Here is a 20,784-nt window from a genome sequence, read left to right as displayed (position 1 = left end):
AGGGCAGTGTCACTGGCCCTCATATGTGGGATCCGAACCGGGGCCCTCTGGTGTCCCAAGCCAGCTCTTAACCATTGAGCCACCCGGCCGGCCCTAAATGAATTTTTTCACTATACTTTTTACTGTTTAGATCATTTCACAATTAAAGTAAAAAGTATCCTGATATAGCTTAACATTGGGATCTTACTATAATGCCTGATAGAATCCCTTGTCAGGTTAGAATGTCGGCACTTTGTTCTGATTAATGTTAGGTCTTTGGTGTTCTTGCCCGTACAAATTAGCCACTGAGTTAGTAAATTTTTTTCTTAGGTGTTTGTGCTTTCCTAAAAGTCTTCAAGTGCAGATCCAGCATCTCATAATAAGTTACAAACTGTACTGCTTCTATTTTTAGAGCTTTTACTGTGAGGTGAAGAATTATTATACTACCCATTGATGTTTTAATAATTTCCAGACTTTATTGATTTTTATATTCAAATGTGTGTTTTAACATTTCAGACTCCTTTGTGGCATCCTAATGCCAGCAGTATATTTGTTAAGTTGCCTTATTTTTCTAATACTTAATTTCTCGATTGATGCCTTTTTTGGAGACCTAAATGAATGAGTAAAGTTGGTGGTTACCTTCTTGTGAACTTTCCAGTAATGAAATGTTAAATTGTTTTTTGCAGAATTCTGCCATTCTGGATTCTTTGGTAAAAGTTCTTTAGGTTCCAAAGTTAAGTTTGGGGAGGGGGGCAGGGAACATAAAATGAAAGAAAAACTCAGTGCAAAGTGGGAAATAATTTCCAGACTATAATAGATATGCCAAAGACTTCTGCTTTCAGCCAAGGTGGGGTAACAGGGACTGGACTTAGTCTTCTACTTGAAATAACTAAAAAACTGCAAAATATATGAAGCAATGGGTTTCAGGTATTGGATATCATGGACTTTCATTGTCTCGTTCAGGAAATATAAATGGCAATAAATTAAGCAGATTTCACTCTCCTTTCTGATGTTTAATTAATACTTCTTTGGCCCATAATTCATAAGTGAATGTGAAACAAGAATAAAATGAAGTGTCTGTGCTGTGCTCTGATAGGCCATATGGGGGTTGGGTGAAAGAATCTAGACTTGAGAGGTTTCCTTTGACCTATAGTGTTTTAAAAGTTAGAAAATTTCACCTAAACCCCCAGATTTGTAGCATTTCCATTTAAGTCTTTAGGCATTTAAAAGGCAGCAGCCCCTTTTAAAGGGGTTTGTCAACTGATAGTCGTTGGCACCAATTCAGCGTCAACAAGAATCCTGTTTGGGGTGCAGTGAAGAAGAAAACTTTATTCAGTGCAAATAGCTCAACTGAGAACAACATGGCTGTTGGAACATCTCAATAGCGTTATAGCTCAGTTACAAAGCAGCACCGTTGTAGAACAGCACAGCTGTGAGGTGGCCCTAGGGCGAGATGGCCTTGGGGCCTACTGGCCCTGCTCTGCTCATCTGTTCCAGCTGCTCCCGTCCATTTTGCTCTGACCTGCTCTGCGCCATGCCAGCCTACTCTGCTGTGCTCTGATCCTGAGAGACGTCTTCAGTGTTTCAGCTCCAGCCAGGAAACATAGTCTTCAGTCTTTGGTGGAAAGGGAAAGTGTGCTCTCTAAGATAGAGGGGAGCTGACTTACAGAGACAGACATCCCTGCCCCTGGCCCCTGACTGGTTCATCCTCAAGCAAATGAGGACTCCACATCGCCTCAGTATGACTGGTCCAAAAGGCACCATCCTGATTGGTCAGACTGGAGCTGCTCTGATTGGTCAGTGAAGATGCTGATGGAGGATATACCTGTGCAGCTCCGATTGGATGGAGAAAGCCTCAGTCCTATTGGTTGAAATACAATTCCAGAACTGCTTTATAAGGGCTGGCTCAGATGGCAGGAACACAGTGCAGACAGGCAGTTCAGTGCACGCTTCTCCCTGAAGTGTGGTTTGTGTGAGAGGCTCCTGTTTAGAAACGATGTCTAGGTTCTGCTTTTAGATTTGAGCCCTTAGCCACTAGGAGCTCATCTTTGTGGGTGTCTTCTTTCTTGGGGTCTACAGGTGTATGCTCTCAGATATCACAGCCCCCTCCTGTTTGGTCCACCTCCCTCACTTATGTCACCTGGCTGGCCCCAAGTAAATGTGAATCATCTCAGAAGGTTTCTGTTTCATATTTAAACATTCTTATGACCCTGAAATATCTGGTGGTAGCTACTTTAAATGCTTATAACATAAATGAATAAATTATGTTTTAATTTCAGTATGTGTTTGACCTCTAAAAGGCAAATGTACTTTAAAAAACACATTTCTTCTTTCAGATATGTGGGGTTTTTTAAAAAAAGTTTTCTTTAGTAGATAAAACATTCATGTGGTTTTGAGTATAGTGAAAAGTCTCCTTCCCGCTTCTGTTCTCTATTGGTCCGGTGCAGGATGCTCCCTCCCATCAAAGCATAAGCAACTGCAAACACATATTCTTATTTTCCCTCCTTTTTACTCAAAAGGTGGCTTACTAAAAATAACGTTCTGCCTTGTGCTGTCTTTACTCTTGACATATCTTGAAGATCTTAACATATTAGTAGAGAGCTCCTCCTGTTTTTGGTTGTTTTACGGTTGAAAAATGTTTCATTGTTTCAGCATATTGTAATTTATTTAACAAGTACCCTCATTGAAGGACATTTGGATTTTTGTAAGCATTTGCAATTTTGAACAATGCTAAAGTTAGTACATTTGCATGTATGTCATTTCACACACACATGAATGTGCAAAGTATAATACATATAATAAATTCTCCAAGTGGAATTGCTAGGTCAAAGCTACATGCATATGTTATTTTGATATGTATTACAAATTGCCCTCTGTAGGGATTGTAGCATCAGATGTTACTACTTAAAACTAATACTGGTATGTGGAACACAGTTTTAAAAAGAATATTTACTCTGTTTTTGCTTTCTTTGCTGAGTTAGTTATATAGTAGGTTATCTGAATTTTGGTAAGAGTAATAGGATTGTTCTAGATCATTACTTTCTACTACTGGTCAAAGACCCTCAAGGGGTTCTCAGATTTATATGCTAAATGAACATTAACTATGTAGAAAATAATGTCTCACATGTGTACTATATATTTTAAATGTACGTAGATGGGATTACGTTTAATAAAATGCCTGTTCATTTAATAGTGTCACTGCATTCTTCGTTCATCTAATAATAGCTCAGCATCTTATCAGTCATTCCATTGTTTTAAATGACCCTTGGATTTTGCTGGCATGTTAGCTTCATTTTGTGTCCTGTCAATTTTTTCTAAGTAGCTTTGTCTGGAGAGATAAGAGAACAGAACCAAAAGACTATGCATATACTATAAGTCTCTGTTTGAATATTTTATAAAAATAATCTTTTTCTTATAGATGTTCTTTTAAGGACCAGCCTGCCACCACCGTTCCGAAATTATAAATATGGTAACTATTTTTTCTTATTCTTTTAAAACATATTAATATAACTTCACATTAGTTTTATGTTAATATGAATTTAAATTTGGTTTTCAAAAATGAATTTACTATCTGTAAATAAAAACCAATATGGAAGTTTATTTAGAAATACAGGAATTCTAGTAGTATGTTGTTAACGTAAATTGTAATAGTGTAGAGAAGTGGTCCATTTGTGAGCAATAACATGTTTGGCAAACTGTCTAAAATGAATTTATTTGCCAGGTAATCAGAAAAGAAGAAATGATTAAAGACTAGGAATTACAAGAAGAGATTGAACATTTTCAATACCAGTAACTTGAGCATGTTATATAGTAATTTTTTATGTTGCAGTTGTTGATTTTAACATGTAGTAAGAAGGTAAGAAGCTGGGTTTCCCTCTTCGTTATAGAGATGTCGCAGTTATTAACCTTCAGCATGGTGAGACTCACCAAACGTTGAATTTGAGACTTCTCTTGAGAATTATGGTGTACCTAATAAATATTTCTGTTAATTGGTACAGACAGCTTAAAGTATAAATATTTTATTAGCTTAGATCATTTTTTGGAGTGGCTTTTAATTCTGTTCCCATTTGTTAGAGCAACTTATGACCTAAAATTCTTTGAAATCACAAGCTTCACCATGTGTATGCATTTTAATATCCAGAGACTAATTGTGAGGTTATAAGGAGTAGTCAAGCAGAAGTTGATGGCTCTGAGTGGAAAGTACTTACTTATTGAACTTAAAGAATTTACATACTAAATATTGAGTAAGAGAAAAGAATAAAAAGCATTATTAAGTAAATATGAAACTTCTTAATTCTGGCTTTCATGCCTTGAAATATAACCTTAAACTTGAATCAACCTACAAATACCATTTCAAATTATAATAGAATTGTTATATATGGTTTCCCTTTTTGCGCTTTTTGTGTGTATATCCAAACTTGTGTTCCATGTTAAGTTCTTTTGAAAGGTAAGTTTTAGGTAATGAAAGCATTGGAATGTCTGACTGCTAAGCATCATGGTAGATAATGTACCTTTTATATTATTTCACCTTATTACCACCCTTTCATCTCAGTATTTCTATACTATTCGGAAGAATCGGCAGAAAAAAAAAATGAGTACGTTTATCTGTGAAGAAATTAGAGAAGCTCTAGGGTTTTGACAGACTTGAAGTGACTCAGGCCTGAGTTTGGCTGTTTAATAATCTGCTGCTTTGTGTTCAGTAAGAAAGGCCCAAGTGTTACTTTCTCACCTGTCATTGTCCCCCTGTACTGCTACATGCCCTGTGGGAGCAAGTACACTGGGTGTTGGGGAGTGGAAAGGGCACGGAGTCAAATTTCAGTTTTGTTAGTTGTGGTCTCCTGTGCCCTTGGACAAAGGGCTGGCTCTCTCATCCAGGCCACCGGGAGTCTGAGATTTCTCAGAGCCTTTCATTTATAAATGTATTCCTCCCATTTAATTGGCATCTGCATCTATTATTGATTTACCTTGAGCACTATATTCCTACAGCACAGGGGATGTTGTCTTATTTTTAAATCCTTATTGCCTAGTCATGATGTAGTGTATAATAAATGTTGGTTGTGTTGCAGGGCAAGGCTGCTAATCCTCTTGTTTCCTAAGGCTGTGTGAGATTAAACAATGCACATGCGAACACATTAAATACTCAACAAATGGAAGATATTATTTTTAATTTTATGAGGTCATTTTCCTCAAGGAATTTGCATTAAGGAAACAATACCCACAGATGTTGTTTTTTATAATAATGGAAATTGTATTAAAGAAGTAAAAACAAATGAAATATTATTTAACGAAGAAAGGGACGTTAATGCAACATCTTTTGGCTAGCTTGTCATTTTTCCTTTCTTACCCTTTTCCCAATTTCTATTGGAGCGACAAATCTGGTGAAAATTTCTGTTCAAAGCATTTATTTTCTGCTAAAAAATGTGACTCCAAAAAAATGGGATAGAGTAAGGTGGTTCACTTGTCTTCTATTCTAAGGGAAACGTGCTGAGTTGACCTCAGGTGATGGCATGCACACAGTTGTTTGTGTCAAAGACCAAGGCTTCAAAATATCTTCATACAGTGATCTTTAATTTAGTGATATGCAAAAGTAATTTTTCTTTTACTGTCTACTAGATTTTTAAGAGAACCTGGTCATAAGTTAGGGACTTAAACTTCTCAGTTTCATAGTCACCTTTGCCTCATCTCACTTTAAGAATTTGAAATGAAGTTTTAAAATAATCTTTGTAAAAAGACTTGTTTTTTTCTTTCAGATAAATTAAAGATTATTCATCAAGCACATAAATCAAAGGTACGTTTCATATGTACAGTATCTGGCACATAGCAAGTAATCAGTGTTGGACTTAGTGAATAAATGAATGAAGACATGTACTTCTAAAATAGTTTCCATCATAATAGCATTTTTATTCTGTCACTACTCTTTCTACAGCTTTATTCTTCCAGTAAAGAGAAAAAAAACTCTTAAGTCATATCCCTGTTAGTAGTAGATCCTTTAAAAAAGTGCTATTTTTTTTAAAAAGCATGCATTTATATATCAAGAAAATATTTAACATAAAATAAGCATAAAACTTGGTAAATTCATATTACATATAAATGAAGTCACTTATTATGTGGCAGTTCAGTGTATTTAAATTTCTGAATTCTGTACCAGAAGAAAGGAGCCAAAAGCAAATAAAAATACCCTGCTTTTTCTGGCTTGAATGTCTCTGTGTGTAAGAGAAGTCCCAGGGCTGTGGCTCTGGGGACCAAACCTAGTTCCACAGAGGGCATGGCCTGCCGTCCTAACACTGTCTTGACTGCCCCCAGAGAGAACTGTTTATTGTGTGTTTACATTTCTGCTTTGTTAACTTTTTTTTAGAGTAATTTTTTTTTTTTTATGAAGCCACAATCAAAGGTTCACTTCTTATACAGACGGACAAGAGTGGTCCTTTTACTTGAATCTCAATGAACTTTTATTGACTCCTCATTATAGCAGTAATCTTACTCTATTATATGAGTTATGATAAAAATATATAGTGAATGTTTAAATTAAAAAAAATATTACAGTAAAAGACACAATTGCCATTAATCCCCCTCAAAAAACTCCCCCTCACTTCAAACACACTTAGCCCATCATTGCCCTTGCCACTTTCTGAAGCAGTTCTGGAAGTGCTCTTTCCTGAGTGTCTTTAGTTGCACTGCTGTGGCTACCTCGATGTCCTGAATCAATTCAAAATGTTTACCTTTCATGGTCATTTTGACTTTGGGGAAGAGCCAGAAGTTGCATGGTGTCAGATTCAGTGAATAAGGTGGATGAGGACACACTGTAATATTTTTATCTGACAGAAATTGCTATACCAGAAGCCATGTGTGACACGGAGCCTTTCCGTTGTAATCGCAACATACAGTGAATGGTGCTCCGAGTGCCATCCAATGGAAAGGCAGGGGTCTTCAATACGGGAAGCAGTGTGTTGTACCTTATAACAGTATGTGACAAGTTTCAATTTGCTTGGTGCATTCAGCCAGGTGTGAGCTACAATTGAAACAATCTGTGCTTTTTTAAAAATTAGACTTGGTTTGCTTGGTTTTTTTGGGGGGTGGGGTGGTGGAGGGGAACAGTGTTGGGGAATTGGGGAAGGGGAACAGCCAAGTTGTCCTTTTGTTCTTCAGTCTAGTTGTGGAGGACGTCGCTTCACTGGCCCATGTTGGTATTGTGATCATTGCGCTCTTCCTGGCTGAGGCAGTCGCTTGCTGGCCGTTGGACGGCCGCTCACGGTGACCCACCGCAGCTCACAAAAGTGCAGGCCAGCTGCCAGCCAGCCCTATTGCAGCCTATGCTGTTGCTGGCCACTCACGGCAGCCCAGCTCCAGGTCAAGCTGTTGTTCATAATCTTAGCTGTAGAGGACGCAGCTTACTGGTGCATGTGGGAATTGAACTGGCAGCCCTGTTGTTCAGAGCTCGTGCTCTTACCAACTAAGCCACTCAGCTGGCCTGAGACAAGCTGTGTTTTAAAGTGTGCCGTAAATCATCCTCCATCACAACAACAGCCTGTGGCACACATCACTTCTGGTATACGGCAATTTCTGTCAAATAAAAACATTATAGTGTGTCCTCACCCACGTATTCACCAGATCTGGCACCATGCAACTTCTGGGTCTTCCCCAAAGTCAAAATGATTCAGGACATTGAGACAGCAATAACAACACAACTAAAGAGGACTTCCAGAACTTCTTAAGAAAGTGGCAAGAATGATGGGATAAGTGTGTTTGAAGCGAGGGGTGGGGGGTATTTTCAGGGGTATTAATGGCAATGTGTCTTTTACTGTAATACATTTTTTTAATTTAAACATTCACTGTATTGTTTGATCACAGCCCGTACAAACTACTCAAGGACAAGGGAGCATATCTTATTCTTCATATCTCCAATAACTAGCACATTCGTAAGAGTGTTTACATAACAATTTTTGAATGAAGTATTTCTTTGTGAACTTGCTTAATTTCACTCTCTTCTCTAGTCATAGATGCCCCCCATAAACTTAATCATCTTTCAAATAAATGTATACCAGAGATTACAAAGAAAATGGCATGAGGGTATGTCTGTTGACAATGAATTAGTAACTTAAAAAGAAATTTTTTTCCTGTACCTTAAAATGACATACATTTATTCTCTTATAGTTTTGGAGGCGAGAATCCTCAAATCAGTTGCATCAGGCTAAAATCAAGGTGTTGACAGGGCTGGTTCTTTCTAGTAACTTTATTTTTTGATACCCAAGATTGTATATACAAATTTAATAGTATCCACTGTCGGGTGCTTTAAAATTTTGTGCTCACGTGTGTCTGGAGCTGTGGTGTAGAATCTGCACTGTCTATGGATGCTAGAATGTGTCTCCGCTGTATCCGACCCCAGACTCCATCATTTTCTCTTCTCTGGGCCAGGAGTGTTTACAACCTTGTCCCTACAATGTGGATAATAGGAAACTTGATTTTATTGTAGAGGGGAATATATATGTAAATATAAAATAAAGTTAAAAGTAAACAATATGCTCTTTTTTTCTTTAATTTTAAATTTCAGAATTGGGGGAGGGGAACAGTGTTGGGGAACTGGGGGACCAGCCAAGTTGTTCTTTAATCTTCGTTGTGGAGGGCACCAGTCGCCATCTGGCTGCTGAGCCATCCAGGCAGCAGCTCAGCTCAAGGTGCTGAGTTCAGTCTTAGTTGTGGGTGGGCATAGCCCACCATCGAATAGGCAGTCTTGTTCTTAGGAGCACGTGCTCTCACCAGCTGAGCCATCCTGCCATCTGTTGGCAGTTCATTGGCACTCAGCACTGGCCCATGTGGGAATCGAACCAGCGGCCCTGTAGCTCAGAGCTCGCGCTCTTAAGCTAACTCTTAACCAACTGAGCCACTCGGCCGGCCCCAACAATATGCTCTTTGAAAAGGTTGTAGAGTGTGTCATTCTCCAGTCAGTGTTGCACTTTTAATTTGTTGGGCTTGTTTATATGCTCATGTTCCCTAAAAGGAATAATTAGCAAATTATTCCTTTATCCTAATGAAGGCCTAGTTAATAATGTTCAAATAATCAACATTACGACTTTTTTTAAATCATGAAAATTCCCTGCTATAGTTGGAAATAGGATTGTTTCTTATATTTAAAACATATGTTCCACCCTGGCATGTTAGAATAGTATAATTAAGGATTATTGTTACAGTTGAACAATGTATTTATTTAAAGAAGGATTCCCCAAACAAATTAAGTTACTTAAAATGTTTCTGGAATCTGGCTTTATAAACTTTCATCTAAACCATGGGTCGACAAACTTTTGAAACAGAAGAGCCAATCCTGTCCCTCACAACAATTTAAAAATTATTCGAGAGCCATAAATATATTTTTACATAATCACCATTATGTTAATAATATCCTTTAAAATTTTATAAATGAAACTATGATAGTTTTATTTTCATTTTCAGTTTTACTTCAGAGCCACAGGTACATACCCAAAGAGCCGCGTGTGGCTCGCGAGCCACAGTTTGCCGACCCCTGATCTAAACCATAGCAGTTCTAGTTAAATGCAGACCTGGGGATGGTTCTTCAAGTTTCCGCTTCAGCTTCTATAAGGAAAGGGGTCAATATGTTTTTAAAGAAACAGTTTTAAATCTCAGAAGACTTCTCCCACATGCCCTCATTTGTGCCTTATCCAACTCCCAGTCCTTTTTTTCATTACCCATCTTCTGTTCCCTATCTGCAGGGCCTCAGCCAAAGAAAGAGATTTCTAGATAACTCCTGTATCTTAATGAACATGTTAATGAAAGTCGTTTTCCCCATTTCTCCAATTTTTTAGGTTTAGAGGCTTTCTTAATTACAATGACCAGGTATCTACAGAAATTTCTTCTCATCACCACAATAATAAAAAGGCTGTCTGGACACCTTAAAGAAGCTCATTATAAAACTAATGTGCAAAAAACAAATAATGAGGAATAGTCAGGAAAAAGAGAGAAACAAGAGTGACTAGTCCTAGCATATATTAGACATACTATAAAACTATAGTAATTAAAACAGTGTGGTACTGTCACATTAACTGTTAGTTCAATGGCATAGAATTAAAAATCCAAAAATAGACCTAAATACATGTGGGAATTTAGTTTACAGTAAAAATGGCATTTCAAATCTATGGAGGATTTAATAAGTGTTATTGGGACAACTGGAAACTAGAAAACTGTTAAGTTGAATCCATATCCTTTTCTTTATACCAAAATAAATACCCAGTGGTTTAATAACTTAAATGTGAAAATGAAACCCATACCTGGGTTTAGAAATGAAACAGATTGAACGTGAGTGATGATTTGTTCAAGCCAGATGATGGATACATGGAGGGTTCATTGTACTATTCTGTATACATTGTATATTTGAAATTCTTCATAATTAAAAGTTTAAAAAGTGAAATTAATAAAAATACTTGATGAAAACATGGAATTTTAATATTAATAGGAACCTTAGAGTGAAGGTCTTTCTAAGTATGATTGAAAACCCAGGTACCATAAAAGATTGAAACATTTTATTTCATTTACTAATTAATTTATTTAATAAACATGCAGCACCTTCTCTTTGAAACAACACTATAAGAAAAATCAAGGAACAAAAGAAAACAGGGAAAATTTTGTAACTTACAGAAAAGCCCTAATTTTCTTAGTAGTTAATGGTATTCTATAATTCTATTAAAAATTATGCTCCAAGTTCATGAAAAAACAGAAAATATTCACAACTTTACTCATAATAAAATAAATACAAATTAAGACTACACTTAATCTGTGTCTGTTAGGTTGGCAAAGATCAGAAGGTTTTGATAATAGAACGTGTCAGCAAGAGTGTGGGAAACAGGTACTGTCAGTGATTGGTAGGTTAATGTAAATTGGTACCACTCTCTGGAGAGTCATTTGTCACTATTTGTCACAAAAATTGCAAGTATCTCCAATCCAACAATTCTACTTCTAGGAATTTATCTTACAGATAAAATTTGTACATGTGCAAAATGATATAAGGATATTCATTGCAGGATGTTTATGGTAGCGAGAGGTTGGAAACTGCTTAAATGCTCATCAGTAGGGCGTGTGTGTGTGTGTGTGTGTGTGTGTGTGTGTCCTTTCAATGGACTATGCAGCAGCCTTGATACATTATGAGGCAGCTCTAATACTGATTTTGAGAGATTTTAAGAGAAAAAAGTAAGGTGTTAGAATACAGCATATAACGTGCTACTATTTCACATCTCTGCCTGCATGAACGTGTACAGAGACAGTCTCCGGAAGGGTACATATGAATTAGTATGGGTTCTCTGGAGGGGGACCAAGTAGCTGGTGGATAGGGGTGGGAGGACAGAGACTTATTTTCACTCTCCAGTCACATGTACTTAGAGAATTTTATATCATGCGTATGTATTACCAATACTATTATAAAATGATTCTTTAAAATAAAGTTTCTTTCCCTTTCAATCTGTATGCTGTAGAAGTCAAGCCCCTGTGCTCTCTAGTGAGTGAAGTAGTAAACCGTGGAGCATGGCTCCTGGGCCTTCTGTTTTGGCTGCTGAGAGGCCTTTCTGTTGACTTCCTCTCAGCCATGTTCTAGAAATAGAATATGTTGCTACACCACTGCGTTCTGGTTGACACGTGGTACTGTGTGCCCAACTGGTGGTCCCCTCTGTGTGCTATTTAGGGGCAGATATCAACTCAAAATTTTCTCCTGTATTTATAATGTGTAACTGGATTCATAAATATCATTGCAGAGCAAATCCATCCCCACCCCAAATCACACAGAATGTTACCGTTAATGTGACATGGCATCAAGTGTTTATTTGTTAGGGCGAGGTGTTCAGATATGTGGACTTTGGGCCATCAAGGTAAATTTATTTCTCTTGGAAGTCAGACAGGTCAGAGATTGGACCTCAGCTCCATGATTTACCGGCTATGAATTCTGGACCTGTATCTTAACCTCTCTGATTACTCCTGGATTATTGTGAGGATGCGATGATGATGATGGCGGCAGTGGTGCTGGCAACAACAGAACAGTAACAGCTAACAGAGAGTGCTCGCTATGCGTCTGACACTGCTGAATGAGGGTTTCACATGCTACGTCTCCTTTCCTCCTCACCACAAGGCAATAAAGAAGATGTATTCTTTTCCCCTGCTTTACAGATGAGGAAACTGTCTTAGAGAGGCTATAGTTTGTTGAGCACACACAGTTGGACATTGGTGGAGACTGAATTTTAACCCACTTCTAGCTCCAAAGCTCTGTGCTATAAGTCCCCCCCTGTGTTCTGCATAACATGCACACTTAGTAGGTACTCACTATCTGCTCCCTTCTTTCCTTACAATCTTGGGAGTAGAATAGGACTTAGGTTATTGCTATGACCTAAAGTAACAATTCTGTGTCTTTGAGAAATCTTACCAAATGTGAAACACATCTAAGTACTGATCAAATATGAATTTTCTTTTCTTTCTAGACAAATGAACTTGTGTTGAGCTTGGAAGAGGACGACAGGCTCCTGTTGAAAGAAGACAGCACTCTGAAGGCAGCTGGAATCGGTGAGAAGGAGTGTGGTGCGGTGCGGTGCTGGAGGGGGCACGGGCTTTCCTGGCCTGCGTGGTGATGCCTGGCTGATTATATTAGGCTAACTCACCCCAAGTAAATGCCACCCTTGGCGCTCTTTACACTATCTGATAATTATTCAGAGGAAGAGGACAAGAATGATAGACATTCTGATCATTTAATGGAGGGCAGTGGATATCTGCTCTCTACATGTTCCAAATGCAAATAGTGTTTTTCAGAAGGTATGCTCAGAATTCCACTGAGGGTTATTTTAAGTGATTGACAGGTTAGTATTCCTTTAATAACCTACTTACTCTTATCAGCATCATTTGAACTGATGGTTTGTGAGAAATGGGCCCTGGTAGAACTAGGGTAGAATAATGAAGTGAGATATTGTTTGTAGAACGTGCAGCATGGTTCTGATAGTCATCCAAATCCTCAGGGCTGACTAAGTCATGGAATTTCAAATAGGAGCCTAGTGTGTGCCGCTGAAAAATTGCCTGAGTTAGCCTCTCATCCTGGAAACAGCATATAGTTCTAATTTAAAGAAACGCTATGTGACATATTGTGTGACCATTAGATGTCACTCTAATTCTACTTACATGTACACGTCTAAAGATTATCTGGCAGTACGAGTGAAGATTTTAAGAGAGGTATGAGCAGTTGAAGGCATTAGGCTTTGTGGTCAGTGACTAATGAAATAGCACGAATCACACCTTATAATTCTTTATATGCACTGGTTAAGGAGTACTCTAAATGAGGTCCTTGTTAAGAAGCCTTACATTTTTGACAGGTGTTCTGTTGAGTTATTTTAGTCACATGTGTCAGGAATTTTCTTTTGAGTGATACATGTGGCTAAATGAATTCCTGACATATCTTCCATTTAAATAGGATTTTAAATAACATGTTAAGAAATCTTAGACTTGTTTTGTGTGTTGTCTATATTATTTGCTAGATTTAGTGTCTTTCCATATTATGAATACATGATTGACCACACTACGAATACATAAGATGGATTGCTATTTTTTGAAAAAACAATTTTTATTTTGGCATTTATTTCTTTAAATGCTATTGTAGTATCATAGCAGGTAGCACCTGTGCTGTTGAGGCTCGTGGCCCCTAAGAGCTAGCCCTGCTTGTTGTTAAAGCATAAAGCTATACTGAATATAACAGGCTGGTATTTATGTAGGAATTGACAGGTCCATGGAAAAGACTGGAAAATCCAGAAACAAACTGAAAAAAATTAAGATTTCACAATATGATAAAGTTTTGATATCTCAGATAAGTGGGGAAAGAATGAATTATCCAGAAAATGATGTTGGGCCCATTGCTAAAGCATTCAGGAAAATAAAATTTAAATCCTTATCTCAGTCTTTATTCCAAAATAAATTCTAGGTGGCTTAAATGTTATAATGTAAAATTTTTAAAAAACAAAATGTAGCTCAATCGTTTTATAATCTTGGGGAGGAGAAGAGCTCTCTAAGCGTGACCTTGAAGGTAGAGCCGTAGAGTGGAGAGAAGTGATAGATTTGACCACAAAAACTAAAAACAAAACAAAAGTTAACAGAATTAAAGGAGAAGCAATAAACTATGAGAAATGTATTTGCAGCATAGATGACAAATAAAAAGCTATTAGCCTGACTTTATAAAGAGCTCTTATAATTAGTATGAAAAAGATAAACAAGAAATTCTACTGATAGAAGAAGAAATAGCTAACATATAAAAAGTAATTCACCCTTATTAGTCATAAGAGAAATGCACATGAGAATAGACACTGTTGTATACAGTATACTAGTTTAGTGGTTAAGAATTAGAGCCTGGGGCCAGAGTGCTTGGGTTCACAACCCGATTCTGCGACTTACTGTCTGGGTGACCTTGGACCAGCAATAATTATAAGACGAGCACACATGAAGAAAAGTGGTAGCATTGGGAAATGGTACTCTCACGTACTACTGTTGGGAACATGTATTACCTCTAACTTTTTGTTGGTCAATTTGACCAATAAGGCTTTCTCAAGCTTAGCGTGCTGTCATATTTGTTACCAGGCCAACAGGAGCGTGCTTCCTCAAGCTCTGTGACTCCTGCAAGGCTGTGATAATGCCTTCAGAATGGTGGTGGTGTTTTCTCTCATCTTTCCTGTTTGTGAATCACTTATGTAGAGCTTTATTTATTGACTGGAAATAGAATATATTGTGTGATACCATTATTGTTCAAAAATGTATACATTTACATGTCTGTATGCATATATGGAGAAAGGATCATATGCCAAAATTATAGAAATAGCTTCTCTGGGAGGTGGCATTGCCCGGAATTGATTTTTTTCTTTCTTCTCCATATTATCTAATTGTTCTTGTAATTTAACATTTTTCTACAGTTTACATATATTACTTGAAGTTCAGGAACCAATTTTAAAGAATGAAATCTTAAAGTTGGAGAAAATTGATTTGAACAAAGGCTCTGCACTTTACGTGCTTTGTGACCTTCTGTAAGCCATTTAGCCTCTTTGAACTTCGATTTTGATTTCTATGAAAAACAAAATAGGAATAATTAAACCTATTTCAGAAGGTTGTCATAAGGGTTGAGTAAAAGAATGTATATGAAAGCATCTGGAAGAATGCATGCAGAGGCCCTCAAAAATCCTTATTTTATTTGGAAACCAGTTTGGAGACGGCAATTGGCAAATGTTTTGAATTTATTAAAATGTTGAGTTGTTGGTGTAATTGTCATTCATTTCAGATTTATGTAATGAACTACCTATCAAGGTGAGAATCAAATCCCTCTTTTTGTCTTTCTTGTTTCAAGGCCATAGGCCTTTGGTTGAAATCAGGTACTTTTCACAAGGTCTCCATTAGTTTTGGGGTGGTACAAGAGCTTCCACTGCCCTCTGGCCTGGCAAGCCTGCAGCCCTGGTCAGGAGCAGCTTTGCTTCTGCCAGGACTGATTTCCTCTTCTGCACATTCCGCTCTTGCCTAGAGCAGTGTTGGTGTGCTCTGGAGAACAAGCCTGTTACACAGGAGGAGGTGTAATGGTCCCTGGAGAGCGACAAAAAATTCTAAGCGGGAGCAGGGTTGTAAAAATGATCCATGAAGTGTGTGATTTTTCTAGGGAATTTTCCCTCCCTTGGTGCCGTGTCTGGTTAGATTCTTAAGAGGTTTAAGAGAAAAATCCCAAGTCATCGCTCTTTCCCTTTTTACCACTTGATCTCGCCATGGAGCTGTCACTCTGCTATCACAGCCAGTTGCCATGGGAATAATGCCAATGTAACAAATTTATCATTATGACTTTTCTGCAGAATTCATGAAAGGAAAAGAAAGACTGAGGGGAGAAATTAGAGGAACAAACTTGTTTGAAGATTTTTCTCACAGAGAAATTCTCCGGTCCCTGCTCTGGCCTTTTATCTGCATTGCAGATCCCAATTGTGTATTCTGCCTAAACGTCAAGGAAGTTTTTGTTTGCGGACTTAGTGCTAAAATACTTAAGTGAAAAGATGTGCTTTGTGGAAGGAAAAAGAAGGTTTTACCTAGAATTGTTACTTACGATTTAAAGATTTTTACTTTGTTTTTAACAATTGTAATTTTATGGCTAATTCCCTTAAGTAATAAATTTGCATGTAAGTTCCTTTTTTTGGGGGGGCGATATTTTGTCTTACATTTTTCTACGTTGTACAACTATTTACACCTTTTGAATCCTCTCTGGTTTAGGAAAGAAATTGTGGCAGGATAACTCTTCTAAAGCCCGTTGTGTTTTATTGAAAAAAAATTTAAAACAAGACACAGTGGACTGAACCCTAAGTATAAGTCTGAGGGAAGAGTTCATGTCAAGCCAGATCCTATAATAATCTCCAAACTCCGTTGTGGTTTGGTTTCATTTTGCGTGTCACTCCCGTCGTCTGCCCACAGCCAGAACCCCCCAACCCCCATCTTTGTGCCTAACTAACAACTTTTGGTTATCTCATGCATACAGCTAACATTGTAGGGTACCTAGCCTCGCATTTCTTTATCAGGGTCACGTTTGATTTGTGTTTCCTTAAGGTTTTGGTCCCTGTCCCATTTTGGGGGGGCGGGGTGGTAATAGTATGTTGGGGCATTCATGCTTTCCTCCTTTGACAGAGCTTTAAGGTGGCTGTTGTTCATGTTCACATAATAACAGAGAGGGTCTGGGACTCGGTAAAGGAGGCGTGGGCCTGGGGAATTTGGGATTCCAGAGCCAGGGATCAGAACGAACCGCCTATAGTTTATTCTTCCCTTTCAACCCTCCCCTTGCCGTCATGAAAATCACAGGCCTGTGTCCTGTCTATCTAAGGTCATATTTATTTTACTATTTGTTTTCTTCAAACTGTGGTTTAAAATCTTCTTTGCCAGCTGATCTAAAACACACACTTGGCACAAAAACAAAATAAAAAGCACAGTAATTGGGAACTCTTAGCTGGATTGTTGACCTCCTCCGGCTAAAACTTAGAAATGCAACTGAGCGGCGAGCACGTTTTGAATGATTTGTAGTTTAGGATTTTGTGAAACTTGGAAGGATAACATATATTCCTGGAGCAGGAGATAGAGAGAGAGGGTGAAGCTTTGTCCTTTTGGTCTCAAATTGCTGCAAAGCGTCCCCCCCTCCTGTATTAATTATTATTATTATTATTCCAATAATCCACCGTTATTCTCACATCACAGCCTGTCCTGATTATCATCTGTACCACGAATCCTCAGTATATGTGTTGGGCTCTGTTATCAGTCAGCACTTACTCTGCCTTATACTCTGGTGCTGACTAGTCCGCGGCTGGGGCCTTAGAAACTATGCAGCCCACCCTCATCCATAGGCGAGCTTACTGAGTTCAAGTCCATTGTATTTAATTTTTCTTGAGATTTTACATTTATAATTGTTTTTTCTTGCATTCTTTTAAAATCATTATTTCCCTGTTAAAGGGGTAGGGGTGTGTGTGTGTGTGTGTGTGTGTGTGTGTGTGTGTGTGCGCGCGCGCGCGCGTGCGCGCGCGTATGCGTATCTGTCTGTCTGTGTCTGTCTGACCTGTTTGGAAACATTATAAAATGGTTCCTTTCATATCCAAAGTTTGAATGCCCTGGCTTGTGTTTATTTCATTAAACTTGAAAGTCAGTATTAAAATAATCCACAGATGTATTTGGAGGTTCTTACTTGATTACATTTGATAGTAAGACGAAGGGGGATGAACCGGCGATGTATTTATTGGATTTTAGATTGCACATTCATTTCAGACTCACATGCCAGGGACTGTGCACCTGAGTGCACTGCCGCCTGCAGCGCGTTTAATTTAAAATCAGGTGCCCTAGGGGACCCACACATAGACTTCCTGAGGGTGCTTCCAGAGCCATTTTAAATAGAATTTGGGAAGCAAGAATTTAAGGGATAGTGGTGGAAAGGGTGATTATGTAGAGGTCTCGGAAATCTTTTGTAATTCATTTTTCACTTTAATTGGCAAGTAAATTGCAGTATAAGTACATTAAATCATTCTCTCAAACATTTTCAACAGAGTTTAACAAATTTTGAAAAACATTATACTCTGTTTCTGTTTGAGGACCACATTACTACAGTTTAAAATCCAGTTTATGTCTTACTTGTGAATGTTCAGGGTAACTAGCTTTTATGTTATTTTCCAATTTGTTAAGGGTAAGAATTTTTATCAAGCTGAAGTATTTGAGTTTAACTCATTTGTCAATCTAGTTTTCCTGAAAAAAAAAATGCCTTCATCTGAAAGTAAAATCTTTATCTTGGATGATCTCATTTTGAGCCAGCATTATAAGAGATGGCATAAATACTTTATATAACTAATGGATTGATCTATAGGTTAATTAGACCTAAGAGAACCTCCATGTCAAAACAAAAATGCTTTGTCAGTCCTTTCTTTACGTCAGCTTGTTCCAAACCTGTTATTACTGTACTGAAAAGCTGTACGATCAGAAGGGGTACAGATAAATGTCAACTGCTGTAAGTGAAAATTGTAATTACAGTTAGTGTGTGTGGAGCGAACTGCTGTGTGGGCAAAGCGCTGTGTAAAGTTCTGTATGTAAATAGCACGTCGTAGAGAAAACCTTGCATTGTGATTATTAACAGGCTGCTTTTGCTCATTCTCCATTAGAAGGACTATTAGAATCACTTGCAAATTATGTAAATCTACCTTTGGTCTTGGTTTCCTTCAAAAAAGGAATCCCCAGGAGCTTTTTATATAAAGTTTAGGTTTCAAAATGTCTTATCTTTGATTATTGGATTTTTTGAAGCCCCCTTTTCAATATTTTCCTGTTTCCCACTTACCCATTCTTTTATTATAAATGCTTTTCTTTGATACAGTTTAACTGTACATTAACTGAATATATGTACCCCTCCTGGTTGATTCCCAGTCTCTCTCTGCTATATCTTCCCCCACACCCCCCAGGACTCATTGTGATGAGAGTTTGCAACCTGCTTTTCATCAAGATTAATCTTCACTGAATCTTGAAGGTGCAGCATTTTTTATAATGAGCATGGGTAACTTACGATTGAGAAACATTAAATTTGATAATCTTAAAACCAGCAAAAACATTTGTAAGGAAACGTCATGCTTAGTCTTTCATTTTCTTTTGTGACAAATTCTAATGATGAGATGAGAGTTGCAAATGAAGTGGTAATCCTTGGTGTCCTTCCTTATTATCCTATTTATTTGTCTTGAAGAGTTTTTCTTGTCTGTTTTTAGAGGATATGTTAATTGAGTGATCAGTATTCATTACAAATAATCTTGTCTGTTTTCTTGTGGAGATTCTGAGGGCCCTTTTGCTCTTTCTGTAAAAGCTAAGCAGACTGTATTAACTTCTGGTTTAATTTAAAAAACAAATGTGGAACTTGTTGGCGTAACACCTTAAAGAATTGCATGTTTAATAATTGGAAGGCTTTCCATCAGATTTGTCTCCAGTCTGAATTAATAATGTTGCTGACTTATTGTTTTAGAAGACGGAGTCCTTGACCTGCTAGGTTGAAAGAATTGTGACTGCTCTGAACCTTTGCGGGTCCTTTAGCTGCGCCATATCCCCTGTGAATAATTAGAGGTATTTGAAGGTATTGCAGTAGATGCCAATTTGTGTCTTTCACTTTGCATATTGTTGAAGCCTCATGAATTAATCATAAGCAGGCAAAAAATTAACTTCTTCAGACACATATTTTGATGGGTCATGAGGGAGAATGTAAAGTGATCTGTAAAATATTCTACTGATCCTCTGAGTATTAAATTATTATACCTACAGGCTAATTTCAGAGGAAAAAATAGTTCTTCCTCCTCCTTCAGTAATTGAGTAGCAAATTTGAAAAAAATAAAGGTTGTTATTTCCTAGGACTGTTAGGGGGACTACAAATAAGCTATTTTATGATTTCCTGAAAACCAGATTCTTGAAATAATTCTTGTTTTTAATTTTTTTTTTTTTACTTTTAAATTATTTGAATTCTAGATTCTTACAACTACAACATATACTTTTTGTTGATTTGATGAAATGTGAAGCCAAACAAATAACTCATCTTTCTCACTGTAGGCCCCCAAAGAACTGAATCAAAGTAATATGGGTTTCTATACTTGTTTAAAATCCAATTTTACATTAACATTTTTTTCTGTTTTTCTTTTTTTCAGCTAACGAAACTGAAATTGCATTCTTCTGTGAAGAAGATTATAAGAACTACAAAGATAATCCCATTTCATCCTGGTGAAAAGTCAAGGGGGCTTCCTCTTTGTGTACCAATATTAAGCTTTTTATTCCACTAGTGAGTTTTGAAATTGACAAATAAACTTTAAAAATTAATCCCAGGCTCTGCTCTTTGAGTTAAAATCTGTGGTGTTTTCTGTCTTTGCAAGTCTCATTTTTCTTTCTTGTAAAATAATATATTTATTTATGAGAAAACGTTTGATTTTTTTTAAGTGAGGAAATAATTATTCAGAAATCATCATGGAATATTGATTCTTCAACCATAATTTGTTTTCCTTAAATTAGGGGATATTTTGGCGATTTGCATGTTGGATTCTTTAAAAAGATTATTAAGACCGAGGTGATTCTGTATGTTTTGTATTTTTTCCATAGTTTCTTTTTATTTTTTTTCAATTCATTATTTATTTTGGTATAATATATTTGCCTTCATATAGTCATTATTTGGAGTACCTACATATAATTTAGAATATTTTATTTTATTATTTTTTTATTGATAGTTTCAGGTGTACAGAACAATGCAATAGCTATCCTTTTCACCCTTCACATAGAAACAAC

General features: G+C 37.2%; 1 protein-coding gene across 3 annotated transcripts in view; it reads left to right on the top strand.

Moving 5' to 3' along the window:
• Positions 1 to 20,325, top strand: part of CUNH2orf76 (chromosome unknown C2orf76 homolog) — an 88,929-nt gene extending 68,604 nt beyond the window's left edge. For 2 of the 3 annotated variants that reach the window (XM_019629253.1, XM_019629254.1), the window contains 4 exons: positions 3,398 to 3,448; positions 5,730 to 5,767; positions 12,447 to 12,528; positions 20,157 to 20,325. In XM_019629253.1, the coding sequence (XP_019484798.1) occupies positions 3,398 to 3,448; positions 5,730 to 5,767; positions 12,447 to 12,528; positions 20,157 to 20,233 (248 nt within the window). In that variant the 3' untranslated portion in view covers positions 20,234 to 20,325. The other variant, XM_019629256.1, reaches the window with a different exon arrangement.
• Positions 20,326 to 20,784: the final 459 nt, after the last annotated feature.

This window comes from Hipposideros armiger, unplaced genomic scaffold (assembly GCF_001890085.2).
Source record: "Hipposideros armiger isolate ML-2016 unplaced genomic scaffold, ASM189008v1 scaffold_833, whole genome shotgun sequence".
Classification (NCBI taxonomy): domain Eukaryota; kingdom Metazoa; phylum Chordata; class Mammalia; order Chiroptera; family Hipposideridae; genus Hipposideros; species Hipposideros armiger.
The sequence above is the reverse complement of the archived record's forward strand: the minus strand, read 5'-3'. Positions and strand labels throughout refer to the sequence as shown.